The sequence below is a fragment of the Squalius cephalus genome, assembly GCF_949319135.1.
Source record: "Squalius cephalus genome assembly, chromosome: 13".
Classification (NCBI taxonomy): domain Eukaryota; kingdom Metazoa; phylum Chordata; class Actinopteri; order Cypriniformes; family Leuciscidae; genus Squalius; species Squalius cephalus.
The window spans coordinates 21,429,788-21,444,012 of NC_137134.1; the positions used below are offsets into that span (position 1 = coordinate 21,429,788).

The window sequence follows — 14,225 nt, forward strand, 5'->3', positions numbered from 1 at the left end:
TTTGCATTATTATTTTGTTAATACATATTTATATAAATATGTATTTGTAAGTACAATAATGTTATGTTGTATTTTTTAAATATATATATATATATATATATATATATATATATATATATATATATATATATATATATATATATATATATGAGATAGATATAGATATATATACATACAATTTTATTATTAAAAAAATAAATACAAAAATATGTTTTTATATATATAGTGTATATATAAAATACAGTGTATATATATATATATATATATATATATATATATATATATATATATATATATATATATATATACATTTAAAAAATATATAATAATAATAATGTAAAAACATTTTATACACACACATTTGGTATTAATTAATTTATTATTATTATTATTGTTATTTATTATATAAATTATTACTATTTATTATAACTGATAACTCAACTTTTTTTATGATTATGTTCATGCTCATACTTTCTTACTTGCAAGCATGATCCTCACTACTCACGTGATTGCAATTAAATTCCTGTTGACATTCTCTGGTTTCTGATGGAAAACGTGCTTGCTTTTCTTTCGGAATTATGCCTCGCGTGCAAAGGTACAATTTGGAAACCCAGCACTGTCTGACCAACAGATCTTCGTATGTTTTTTGGAACAGCTGAGACTTAATCTGCAAAATGTAGGCACAAAATGACTGAAATTTATACTTCATTCTTATTTCAAGTATTTTTTTCTCCAATGAGTTAGTGAAAGAGAATATTTTCGGCTGGACCTCGAACACAGTGTTGGCCTACTTAGACAGTTTTTGGACTAAAGCTAGAATCAACTAAAAAATGAATGTGACAAGATTTCTACAATGTCTTCCAGAAAGGAAACACATTGGCTAATGGTAATTTAAACTCATTACAGGAGGACCCTTTCAAAGTGAAGACCACTGTGTTCAACAGTGCCCCTCAGGAGATGCACACGGACCCCTTCCAGTCTGAAGACCCATTTAAAACAGACCCATTCAAAGGTTGGTTGTGTAATCGTTTAATCTTTCTCTTTTAATCGGCTCAAATTAAGTACAAAGGGTCTGGATGCTGTACTAACCGTTTAGTTGATTATTTAGGGTTCACCATGGCAAAAAGTAAATTCATTCCTGTTTAATTTCAAATTCCTGTTGTGTGACACATTTGCGAAGTCTATTAACCGGATCTCCCTCTCTTTTTTTTTTGTTTGTTGTAGGTGATCCGTTTCAGAATGACCCATTCTCAAAGCAGACCGCCACAGTTGCAGGTATCCAGTTCAACAAAATGCATGAAGTGCATACAATTTTATTTATCCATATATATATTAGTGCTGTCAAGCGATTAAAAAAAATTATTCACACATTTTTCTGTAATTCATTGTGATTAATCGCACATAACATTAAAGTTTATATTAAAGTAATATGTTTTCATATTGTAAAAATATCACAGGTAATCTCCAAATTAATGTGGAAACAACAAAGACAGTTATTTTAAATATTTGATCTAACAGGACAGAAATTGAATAAAGTTATAATAAATAAATTGAATAAAATTTAATATAGATTAATCCTTATTAAAGCTACAAAAGTGATTCAGTCAAGAGCAGTGAGATTAATGTTTTACATTACATTAATAGACATCACAGCAGCAGGTTTAATAGGGTGCTGTCACTTTAAGATCTGAAGCACATGACTCATACTAATGCAGAGCAGAACTGTTGTGCGTTTGAATGAATGTTTTTTGAGCGAATCAATCAGGTGATCTAATGATTCAGTGGCCCATTCATAAAGAGAGCCATTTACTTCAATCCTGAATGAAATTATTAATCATCTTTTTGAACGGATCGAATTAATGAATGACTCAACAACCTACTAATTTAGACGTTTACCACTAGTACTGTATCTACTGGCAGTTTTACTTTCTTATTTAAATAATATTTCAGATTTTTTTCCCCCATATTTTGGAAATAGTTTCCCCAAAAATTCTTTCTTTTGTGGAACGTATTTTGAAGAATATTGGTGACCAAACTCTTTTGGTCTATAAATATATCTAAATACCAATTAATGTGCAGCCTCTGAAAACCCCCCCAAAAAACCACACCATGGCTGTTGTAGCCTAAAAGTTTATGTGTAATAAATTCTATGTTGAATAAAATAAAATATTTCTTGCTAAAGCTACTTTTTGTAATGTCTATTTGATGCTTTTCTCATTTAACACAATGACTTTAAATAATATTTTGGGGGTATTTTCTCAGCCTAAGTTGATGTGCGATTAAAAAATGTAATCGCTTGACAGCCCTAATAATAATATTAATTACATTTTAAATAAATGTGTAAGTGCATAGCAATATAAATGAATTTAATAATGAATGAATTATGAAATGCCACTCATTGTTGATGCATGTAACGGTTCCCTTGCAAGAAAATGTTTAAAATGTAATATTTCATTTCTGTTTATGAAAGTCACCACAGTTCTTGCACAAAGCTTCATGGTATTGAACATCATGTTCAGGTACCTTGGCACAGTTCCCCCTTAGTAATAAATGAGGTTTTCAGTTCCCCAACTCTCATCAAATGTGGGCTAAAGATAGAAACATGATAAGATGATATAATGTAGGCTAAATGATGATATTTGAATGCAGAAATGTCCCCTGGACAGTTACATTAAGCTCTAAACTCTCTCAGATCCTTTCGGCGGAGACCCTTTCAAAGAAGCCGACCCATTTAGGACCTCTTCCGAAGATTTCTTTAAGAAACCCTCAAAGCCGGACCCCTTCAGCAATGCCGATCCTTTTAGCAAAAGTGCCACTCTTCCTTCAAAGGTACCCAGAAAATCAACAACACCACATTAATCCCCTTCAGGTTTGAAATTTTGGCTTATGTCCCAACTATGTCTTCTCTACTGTTTTTTAGAGTCATCATTTCTCAAGTAACGACCCCTTCATCTCCACCAGCCCGAAACCAAAAGGCCCAGGTACTGTTTGCACGACGTCTCTCACTTACTCAGCTGAATCATATCATCCCTGCCACTCCCTTTCTTTGAAGATGCTGAGCGGAGATCGGCCTCTTAGTTTCTGCACACAACATTCTTGAACCTGCGATCTGGCATCAGCTCAAAAAATGGCTTGTTTTCACTCGCGAACGTCTTGAGGGACATGCTCAGGGTGCATTACACAACTCAAGATGCAACTTTTACACCTCGTGCCCACAGTGTCTTTTTTTTCGAAGACCACTCAGAGAACAATTCGAGAGTGTTTGTGTGAAGAAGCCGTCAAAAGAGTTCCCATGCAGTACGTCCGCTCGCATGCCCTTTGGCTGCCCCAACTATGTGAAATTCCTCTGCAGTTTCAGTAAACAGTTAATGCAGCATTCGGTTGCAGTATTGTTGAACACTGAGGCGATGCCAGGAAATGCTCAGCACATTTTTTTTTACATTTTTTTTTTTTTTAAACCTGTGGGTTGAAGGCAAAAAAAAAAAAGAAGAGAGAAAACAAAGCAACTTGATGCTTGTCTCAATTTTGTTTTGAATTTTTGAAATGGAAAATATATACTCCTAATTGATTGCTTCGGTATGCATCTTATTTTTATTGTGGTTAAGGGAAGGAGTGTATATTAACCACACTTATTGACTTAAATAATGAAACAAATGTCATTTTATTTATTAAATTAGATATTAGTCAGTAAAAGTCTTCAAATACTTCAGTGACCCATGACCATAATATTATTTTAAATATTTCTCATTTAATACTTGAAGTATTTATTTGGCCACTTTTATTGGCTTATTTTTATTTAAATAAATATATATTTTATTAGTACTTTAAAACCTTTTATTTATTTATAAACAAAATATTTTGTGATTAACATAAAAGTGGTCGAAAAATCAGTGACCTCGCCTTGAACTTTATTTTAAGTAATAAAAAAATAAATAAAAAGATTTTTATTTAAAGTCCTATCGTGATCAAGTATCACTGAAGCAAATTAGCACTTTTATTGACAGAGAAAAGTGGGAGCAGGATAAGAAATTTCATATTTTATAACAAATATGACCCTCAAATATAATTATTTTTTCCATTTTCTTGACTTTTAGTACTATTACAGGCTGTTTTGAAATACATTTGGGACAAACTGTATGATACTTATTTCTGTGGACACATTTAACCATAGAAGATGCATGCTTCATTTGTTTTTCTCTGCCAATTCCAGATTTCTTTGGTACTCTGGACCCGTTCGGGAGCAGTACATTCAGCAGCAATAGCGGATTTGCAGACTTCAGCCAAATGTCGAAGGTAGTGAACAACTTTCATTTGTTATTTTTCCATCTTAAGCATAATGGAACTTAACTTTCTCACGTGCTTGCAGCATGACATTTGTAAGATGTGGTTTTGATTGATTGTTCCACCCGTAATTTGCGTGGTTTGCACCTTATACCCTGATAACGTCCCTCTGCTTCTCCTTTCCATTGTGATAGGGCTTCGTAGATGACCCCTTCAGTCGAAAACAAGACATGCCAGCCCTCCCGCCCAAGAAAAGCGTGCCACCGCGGCCCAAACCACCCAGTGGTAAGCATTTAACCTTCATCTTGAGGCCCACAAACAAACGGTGACCCTTTTCAAAAAGTTTATATACATATCTAACCATAAAAGGTGATTAATCAGACAAGTTTTTAGTATCTAAAAGTAAATGATTACTAAAACTATACACAGCTGTTGTGCTGGGAACCTGGTGCAATAAACAAAATGTAGACAAAACAAGCAATCTAAACGAGCAACATGAAAGACCCGTCGAATGTTGTTTGGGTGGATCACTCTCTACGCTTTTGACACTGATATTTAAGAAGAAAAATCTTCAAAGTGCAGCGGTAACATCTCTTTTGACTAGTTATTTGTTAGCAGTGAGAGTAAAACAGCTTTGAACAGAAAGTTGTTGACGTCAGTTCACACACGTTCACGTTTTGGAAGTCTTGCAACTTCAGGTGAAACTGAATTTTGCCTGTCAATAAAGGTATCTAAGACATCCTCGCTCTTCCTCCGTTGGTTGTCAACAGGAAATCGAGGTACAACCTTAATATTTTTTTAGTTAAGCTTTTTATTTTTTTATTTTTCCAGTGCGCAGTGGCGTGTTCTTATCTCTGTCCCAACTCCAAAACGGTGCACAAACAAACCTGAATGGAAGGATACATTATCACTTGGAGAAAACGAAACCTGCGCTGTTTCCTCTCTGCAGTCGGCAGTTGGAGGAAAAGGCGAATCTGTGCTGCTCACTCTTTTTCTTTTCTTTTTTTTTTCTGCAGCAATATGTTTTTTTTTTTTCATCCTAGAAAACAAGGGAGTGCTTTCCTGGTGTAACCGAGGTTTAAAGTTGGGTATAGAGGTTAGAGAGAGAGGTTTGTTCGGTGTGCTCAGGGTGGTATAGCTAACATGCTTCGATGATCTGCGGTTAGCATGCACTGCCAGCACTGTGCGCTGATCTACACACCCCTCCCCACTTCCTGTGTGTGTGTGTGTGTGTGTGTGTGTGTGTGTTTTCACACACTCTAAGTGGGTAGTGTGGCCTAGCTGCCACAACTTTTCACACTAGAGTATTTAACATTTGAACCTTTCCCCTCTCTTAAAACATATTTCGAACAATATAAGTGGCGTTAAATTATGTATACCATAACATTTTGATATACACAGTATGTTTTGAGCAGTAACATGCTTAATGGCAATAGTATACTAACAAATTGAATAAAAATTAAAAGAAAATGCAATAGACAAGCAGTATTTTGCTGATTAATTCCAAAAAATAATTCTGTATTCTGAATTTAAAATGCAAACCAAAATGTTTGTAAAATTGATTCTTTTATTTGTTAATGCACTATCATTAAAGAGCACTGCTTGTTTGTGACCTCTTTCCCCTCAGCAGGGTGGAGTCATTTTGTGGTTTAGTATTCCGTTTACTGACAGAAAGAAACTGATTGCTGGTCTGGTATAAAAACAGCCCTATTGAACATGCGGTTAACACCTTTAGAGGAACCAGCAACCAGTTTGAAGTTCTCACAAGCAAGTGAATGCCAGTCTCGGCAAATGGTGCAAGAGGGGGGAAAAAAAATAAGTATGCATAAGCAGTTTTTTTTATCCGAAGATCCTTGCCGGTTTGTGATTACATTTCTTGCGCAAATCTCTAAAATAAGCAAATTGCTTGTGCAAAGATTCTGCTTTCCTATAAAAGAAATAACAGCGTTTGAGCCATATTTAGTGCTCTTGTTGGGCGTGTTGAAAGAAACCGACATTTCAGTGTTGTTTTGAATCAAGATACCGCATCATACACGTTTGAACCACTGTGGGATTTTTGGTTGAGGTTGTGGAGAGATGTGCAAATGACAATTATTTGATGATTATTTATTTAATAATTCAATATTATTAAAAATTACACTACCATTCACAGGTTTTGGGTCGTGAGATTTTTTTTTTTTTGAAAGAAGTCTCTTCTCTTCACAAAGGCAGTATTTATTTGATCAAAACCAGTCATTATTGTGAAATAATATTACAATTTAAAATAACTTTTTTCTATTTTAATATATTTTTAAGAGGTAATTTATTCCTGTAATGTAAAGCTGAATTTTCAGCATCATTACTCCAGTCTTCAGTGTCACATGATACTTCAATCAGAAATCATTCAAATATGCTGATTTACTGCTCAAGAAACATTTCTTAAAATTAATGTTGAAATGAAAATCTGATAAATGGAAAGTTCATGAAAAACAGCATTTATTTGAAATATATATTTTTTGTAACTTTTAAATCTCTTTACTGTCACTTTTCATCAATTGAATGGGTCCTTGGGGATCTTATTACTATTTATATATTATTCATAATAATATTAATAATGTTTTAAAATGTCTTAAAGTCATCAGACTGGTTTCTTCTGTGCTGTAAAGACCTGGGTTGGTAACCCAATTTTTGTAAATCTCATTTCAATTTTCTAAAGTTATTTCTATTATTATTACTATTTAGTAAATAATCAGAGCTTATTTGACAGTTATTATGAAGTTATACAGTCAAGGATTTTAAACCCATGAAATTTCACCTTGCACAACGAAAATTAAATGCAAAGGATGGTTTAGACCAGGGTTTCTCAAACTCGGTCCTGGAGGGCCACTGTCCTGCATTGATCAGGGTTGGAGCTAAACTGTGCAGGACAATGGCCCTCCAGGACCGAGTTTGAGAAACCCTGGTTTAGACACTCTGAATCTTTTAAATGAAAATTGCTATTTCTCAACAGGTAAAAGCACTCCTGTAAACGTGCCGGGATCCGCAGATTCGGCCAAGACCAGCGATCCCTTCCAGCCCTTCAGTGCCGAGCCCGTCGATCCGTTTCAGAGTAAAAAGGGGGTTGGAGACCCGTTTAGTGGCAAAGACCCGTTTGCTCCATCTGCCTCAAGTAAAGCCTCTAAAGACTCTTCATTGGGTTTTGCTGACTTCAGCTCTGTAAGTTGAGCTTAGTGATACTCTTCTCTTGTCCGGTCCACTTGTTTCTTTCCAAAATCCAATTAAACCCAACCAACAATCCAAAAAAAAAAGTGCTTTCTAGCGATCATCAGTGAGGTTTCCTAGAGCAGACCGCACCATTGGCTTCTGTACCGCTCAGTCTGTCGCCTTGTCCCGGCTACTCATTTATTTTCCTCCATGTCTGCAGTCCATCTATCTGTGATTAACTCACCAACGCACAGAATTTTGGATAATAAGCCCTAATCAAGCAGCCAGACATCTCTCTCTTTCAGTGACTCAAATGCAGTTGTTTGTGGTGCACATGGGTATGATGTCATGTCGTTTTGCTAAGCACTTGCACGGGCTTGTGGGAAGAGGAGCAGTCGCACTCGGTGAAACCAAGCGCCCTCAGCTAAGCTAATGCGGCTTCTCGCTGTTCTTCTGTGACTTTTTTATTAGCTTTGATGCAAATGTGTCTTGTTTTTTGCGGAATGTATTTAAAATCAAGAGATAGTTTATGCGAATTTTAGTTTGGTGGTATAAATGGAGTGTCTTGCAAAACAGGGGTTTAAAATCATACAGCATATTATCAGATATTTTCATGTTTACTTGTTAATCATTAGAATCGATGTGAACATGTCAGTATTTTTGCTTTTTAGTTTGCATCTTAGAGAAACATGCATTTTCTCGAAACCCAAAAGATTGTTCTCTAAAAGCTTTTTGTACTCAAATTTTTATGTCAGTGTTTTAGCTTTATCATCTCACTGGCTCCTAAAGGAAACCCGTTTCACTAGCGTCAGTGTTTGAAGCATAATCTGTGCCCAGTGTCGGTATTTTAAAATGTCATTAACACGAAAGTCTGTTAGCTAGAACAAAACGTCAGTGTTTATAGTGTTATTGTTGTGTCTGATGTCAGTATTGTCGCCTCTTTTTTTTTTTTGTCTGCAAAATGAACAATCTGATTGGCTCCTACGAAGACTGTAAATTTTCTTGCATCCTGAAAGTTTGTTTGCTTAAACAACATCAGTGTTAGTGTAATCAAAGTTCGTGATGTCAGTATTTTCATCTCCTATTTCGTTTTGTTTGTTTTACCGATGTGTCTGTCTATTTTCGCCTGATGGTCCGTAAAGTTGAACCGTCTGATCGTTTTCTAAAAGAAACGTAAATTTTCTTGCATCTCAAAAGTTTGTTAGCTTAAACAAACATTGGTGTTTGTAGTATTAATCAAAGTTCCCAATATCAGTATTTTTGTTTCATGATCCTGCAGCTTTGATCCTCTGATTGGCCTTTATGAGAAACGTTCATTCCCTCGAGCAAATCGTTTATAGAATTACCAATGTTAAAAAAAGCATGAAGTTATTTTGTTTACATTCTTATATCAAGCAACTCAGCCTTCTAACGAAGTCCTCCTGATCCAACTTTGGTTCTCACCGTTCTCTTATCAGTCATCAGTTCATATTTCAAGAAGTGTGGGCAGATTGTATTGACACATCTGCCGTGTAGTCACACTTCCACAAGTTAGTGGAACAAGCGTAATCATCATCATCTTATCTCAACCAATGTGTTTTCAGCTCACATAAAAGTTGATTTAGGAGGAAAATTGAATTCAAAGTATTCCCAAAAATGACTGGGGTCCATTTTCCAAGTCAATAAGAGGAGATCGTATGACGTGGGAAGTGTCAGTATCACTACTCAGCTCTCAGGCTGTTGTTTTCTGCGCATGGGATCAGTGTGCGCTCCATACTGCAAATCCGCTTTGATCCTAGTGTTTGACGTAGCATCATTTTCATCCGCCCTGCCTCCTGTCCTTAGTATCGCTTTGCATGACTTGGGTGCGATGGACCTGCTAAACCATCTCTGATTTACCATGTGACCAAAAACTCCCTGGAAGAACGAAAATTGCATCGTTTACAATGAAAATTTGGATTTTTACTATAAATCTAACAGTATTATTACTTTGTATTTTCAAAAAAACAGTTTTGAAGATTTATGAAAATGTTTCCCAACCCAAAAAGGTTTTTATTTTTATTAAACCATTCATTTAAAACAACTTATAATGTCATTTGTAGCTAGAGTTTATGTATGTGATATAATTTTATTTTTTTTAAACTCCAGGGTGGTTTAGCAATGCTCTCATGCTCCTGCAGTCAGCTAAGTGTGCATGTTGTGTTGCATAATATTACGCCTATTTATCAATGTACACGATTTGAAAAAGCTTTGTAATGTCTTTTCCTTCTGTCATTTTCTTGCTGCATGAGATCAATGCACGTTCATGACATCATTCGCTATTAATGACCAATTAAAAAGGTCCATCATGAGTCATCAGTGGTAGTGGTCTGTTGGTGTCCAATCGGCATTTGTGTGCAGTTCGGTGGATGGTTGCGTGGTAGTTTGGTGTAAATCTCTTTTGTGTTTTTTAAATCCATTCCTCTCTTGCAGGAACTGAGCGAAATAAGGTAAGATCTGTCTGAAAATGTGGTGAATCTTTCTTGTCTTTTGCTGTTTTGCAATTTCAAATGAAGGTCACTGACAAAGAAATGTTCAAAATGAGCCATGCATGCTTAAATTTGTCATTTGTACACGCGTGAGATCAAACTGTGCACTTTTGATTTTTAATCTTTCATCAGCGGATATTAAGCAAATTGATTTCTGTACCATTATCAGCACCGAACAGATCTGCAAAAATCTAAAGTTTCAAGCGGTCTTCCATTGTTAGGACAAACAGAGTCCTACCCCAAACTCACCTCATTGGTTGATTCAACGTCAGATGGATTGGTGTTGCTAATGGCACAGAAATTACATGCTTAATGTTTTTTTGATGACTTCTAATATCAAAACACTTTTTGGTAAAACGTGGCACAAAAAGATTATTATCTGTGTAGCTGTTTATATATATGCAAATATGTGTAATCTATGTACCAATTTAGTACATTTAAACTGGATTTTTTTAAAGCACTGTACCGATCAGTTCAGACCGCAACTTCACACCACTGTGCAATCCCCAATTTGGGACCGATGGGTCTTAATGTGGCGTGTTCCTGTTTTTCCGGCCCAGTTTGGTAATGAAGCCCAGCAGATGGAGTGGGCGAAGCGGGAAAGCGAGAGAGCGGAACGGGACCGGCTGAAGAGACTGCGCCAGCAGGAGCAGGAAGATCTGGAGCTGGCCATCGCTCTCAGCAAGGCCGAGATGTCCAACGCCTGACCGCCATCCCCTCAGATCCACCCTTTCTGTACACTACAGCGAAGATTGTGTGCGTGCGTGATGGACCAAGATAAAATACTTGCAAGTGGGACACAGTACCTGACAGTTTCAACCTCTATCCTTTTGTGTTCATGTGCAGGAGGGCGGCCTATGGTTTGTGAATCAGCTAACTCATTCTACATGCACTGCATTAACCTCTCAGATGGAGTATATAGTTTATTTAAAGTGTATTAGTGTGTGTGTGTTTGTGTGTGAATGTGCATCAACAGAGCCATGGACATTTAAAGACCATTATTGGTCTCTGCAGATCACTATCTCCACTGGTGGGGAAAAAAGGGACTGAAACCGCCAAGAAAGTTACGGTTTGATCCCGGTTCGTACCAGAAACTTGAATTACCGACGCTACGAGCCCTTGAGCAAGGCACTTAATTCCAGGTTTCTTCTTGAATTCAATCGCTGTAAGCATACTGTAAGTGGATTTGGATAAAAAGCATCTGTTAAATGATAACTTACTGGCCCTGGCTGTAGTCAGTATGGTACACACTGGAATTACAGCAGAGCCTGCAGACTAAACGTCTGTGGGGAGATCTTGACGTGACGGAAAGCTGAACAAATGACAGTGTGATTTTGAAAGCGTCGTTTAAGGGTTTGATTCAGAAGTGAATTTGTTTTCTTTCACAGAACTGTTCAGATGAGAAGGATCATCAAAACTTCTACAACTGCACTGATTGTTTAAATATTTTTTATTTTACCATGTTAAAAGGTTTAGCTGGTTAACACCACTGCAGGACTCAACAGTAAGGTTTTTTGGGGGGCCTCATGACAAAGTTTATTCTACAATTTATTTTATTTTCCTTTAAATGTTACATTGTCTTTTAAAAAAAACGTTTTTTCTTTACATTTCTGTCTATTCGATTCGTCTGTCTATCGGTTTGTCGTATAATTTTATCAATCTATCGATTGTTTTATCGATTACTCTTCTATATATCATTCTATCTATTGTTCTTTCATACTATTGTTCAATTGATCTATTGTTCTATCTATCGTTTTATCTAAATGTACGTACAAAAACAACAAGTCTACGATTTTTGGGGAAAAAAGGACTGCAAGTGACTTGCCAACTGGCCTGAAAGTCTTTCACACATGCAATCTAATGAGCCAGCCTTTTTGTTGAGTTCTGCACTAATTTGGTTGCATAAAACAAAAACAGATGCCACCATGAGGGAACTGATAGATTTTTCCGTTTAGATTTTCGTCGTCTTCAGTTCGTTACTAAGTGTGTTTCGGCATAATTTGTGGCATAGTGATATCATTTTTGCTTGAATGTGAAACGCATTTTTTTCTTCTTTAAATGCGAACATCTGCCGAACGGATTTAAATGTTAAAATGTCAGGAGTACTAAACCCCTGTTGGTAGGTAAAAGCACAAATTAGCCAAAATAAATGAATATGCGGCGATGTGAACTTTGTGAATTCAGGCGCAGTAGATTCCTTTAAAAAACTGGCAATTGCTGTTGTCGTTTACTGCTTGCTTTGCCCTAACTTTTAGTCAGCATTGAATTTGACTTGAACGTTTTGGTGATTGGTACTTCCTGGCACATTTCAACCCTGTGTTTTTGTACGATTTAATTATCGTACTACGTAATATCAACGTTTTTTTAACGTACCATCTGCTGTTCTTTAACAGTAGACTGTTTTACTGGTACTATTACCACGTTTTATCCGTGAATGATCTGTATTCATTCATCCAACCTCGAATCATTGGAATAGCTGTTTCTTCGGTTTGAATCTGTAATGTGGTTGGTCATTACAGGTCGAATTTTTCTGCGTGATGATTGATGCTCATTGTGGACAAAAATGTGTAATGTTAAGACGAACAACTGTGACATATCCCAGTACACTGCTAACTTTCAGCTACGTCATCTTTCTGTTTCTTTTTTTTTTTTGTTAGTTTGTTCCTCTTTTTTTTCTTTACTCCCAATTAGCTTGTGTTGTTTTGACCGCAAATAGCTGCTTGACACTCCCCGTTCATGTTAGTGTCACACTAAACAGTGTTACTTTGTCTTATTTAAAATGTATTAGATGGAGCCTAGCTCACAATGAAACTCGTGCGGTGGGTTTTGAACCCTGGTTTATCTGATTCCAGTACTACACTAATCTTCAACCGTACGTCCTTCAGGACTGGAATCGAAAGCTAGTGTGTCTCAGACACAGATACGTCAGTTTTTGGCCTATGAAGGGTTTTTTTTGACGTAATGAAGGCAAGTGTGTTATTCATATACTAGGGGCTTTGGTCCCGGCTTTTTTGCCTTCTACTGTTACAAAAATAAATAAACAAGATAACCGAACCATTAAAAAAAAAAAAAAAATCGCAAACATTTTGTTAGCGCTCCTTTTATGCTGTATTTGTCCTTTATACCTCCATTGTGCAATAGTTTGTATATTTTATTTGTTGTAATACATGTACATTCATTTAATGTTTTCATATCCTGTTTTATTATCCATGTTTTTTTTTCTCTTTTTAAAGAAAAAAGAAAGTGAATATTTTTTTAGTGACTGTCATAATTTTGGGCTTATGTCCCATAAAACTCGAGCTGAATGCATTCCTTTTTGGCCTGCCTTTAACCCCTCGCCTGTGTAGATAAGACCGATATTAACCCGATAGAGAAATGCATAAGATTATACATAAACCATGTATATTATGTGTTATATTTGTCCTATGAAACACGAGTAACTGCACATGTGTAACTCTAAACATTTTAAGGATTTCAGACTGCATTGATAGTGATTAGTGATGCTTGGATTCCTTTGGAAATGTTCATGCTCCGTATGTTGTCCCTTGATTTCACAGAATAAACAAAAGATAGCATTTCAGACGCATGTATACGTCACTCTATTCAATTCACATGTGTTTGTCTCAAATGGTGTAATGTATAACCAGAAACCCCAAAATGTATTCGGACACTTAAAAATGTGTAAATGTCACTTTGTTGACATTTGACTTTGTCACTTTTGTCTGTCTTTGTTTGTGTTTATAGTAATCTCACATACTTAGCCAGATGCAACTGCACCTTAAGTAAAAACGTGTCCATAGTTAAATCTGATGAACTTGAAGGGAACTGACTTCACACTCCAGACCAGTTAAAATTGTAATGAAAATCGCTTGGAAAAATGTTGTAAGGGAAGGTCTAGCTTCATTTGTTTGCTGATGCCACTTGGTTTGATATTTGTCAGTGTCTTTCATACAAATTAAGCGTGACTTTTAAAAAACTTGTTGGGATCATTATTTTTGGGTTAAATTGTGTCAGCACTTGTTTTTTCTCAGTAGGCCCAAGGTGCAACTGTAGGGGAAATTCTTGTATAATACTGCATATTAAATTGCTTTATTGTATCTACTAAAGTCAGAAATCCAATCTGAATGCAAAAAGACTGAGTCATACTTGTAAAGCTACTAGTTTCTTGAGGACTTCCTTGTAGCCCAGTGGAAACTATCTTGGAACATGAGAACCTGCACACAGAATGTTAACTGTAACAGGAAATTCCGAGAT

The 14,225-nt window shown here is 35.9% G+C and overlaps 1 protein-coding gene across 9 annotated transcripts in view; it reads left to right on the forward strand.

The window, feature by feature from the left end:
- The window catches only part of eps15l1a (epidermal growth factor receptor pathway substrate 15-like 1a), a 24,081-nt gene extending 10,505 nt beyond the window's left edge, over positions 1 to 13,576 (forward strand). For 2 of the 9 annotated variants that reach the window (XM_079891184.1, XM_079891185.1), the window contains 8 exons: positions 907 to 1,012; positions 1,225 to 1,275; positions 2,693 to 2,829; positions 2,921 to 2,981; positions 4,211 to 4,293; positions 4,476 to 4,566; positions 7,271 to 7,429; positions 10,532 to 13,576. In XM_079891184.1, the coding sequence (XP_079747310.1) occupies positions 907 to 1,012; positions 1,225 to 1,275; positions 2,693 to 2,829; positions 2,921 to 2,981; positions 4,211 to 4,293; positions 4,476 to 4,566; positions 7,271 to 7,429; positions 10,532 to 10,539 (696 nt within the window). In that variant the 3' untranslated portion in view covers positions 10,540 to 13,576. Of the gene's footprint in view, positions 1 to 864; positions 1,013 to 1,224; positions 1,276 to 2,692; positions 2,830 to 2,920; positions 2,982 to 4,210; positions 4,294 to 4,475; positions 4,567 to 7,270; positions 7,477 to 9,915; positions 9,933 to 10,531 lie in introns of all 9 variants that reach the window. The other 7 variants (XM_079891177.1, XM_079891179.1, XM_079891180.1 and 4 more) reach the window with 5 other exon arrangements.
- The last annotated feature ends 649 nt before the right edge of the window (positions 13,577 to 14,225 follow it).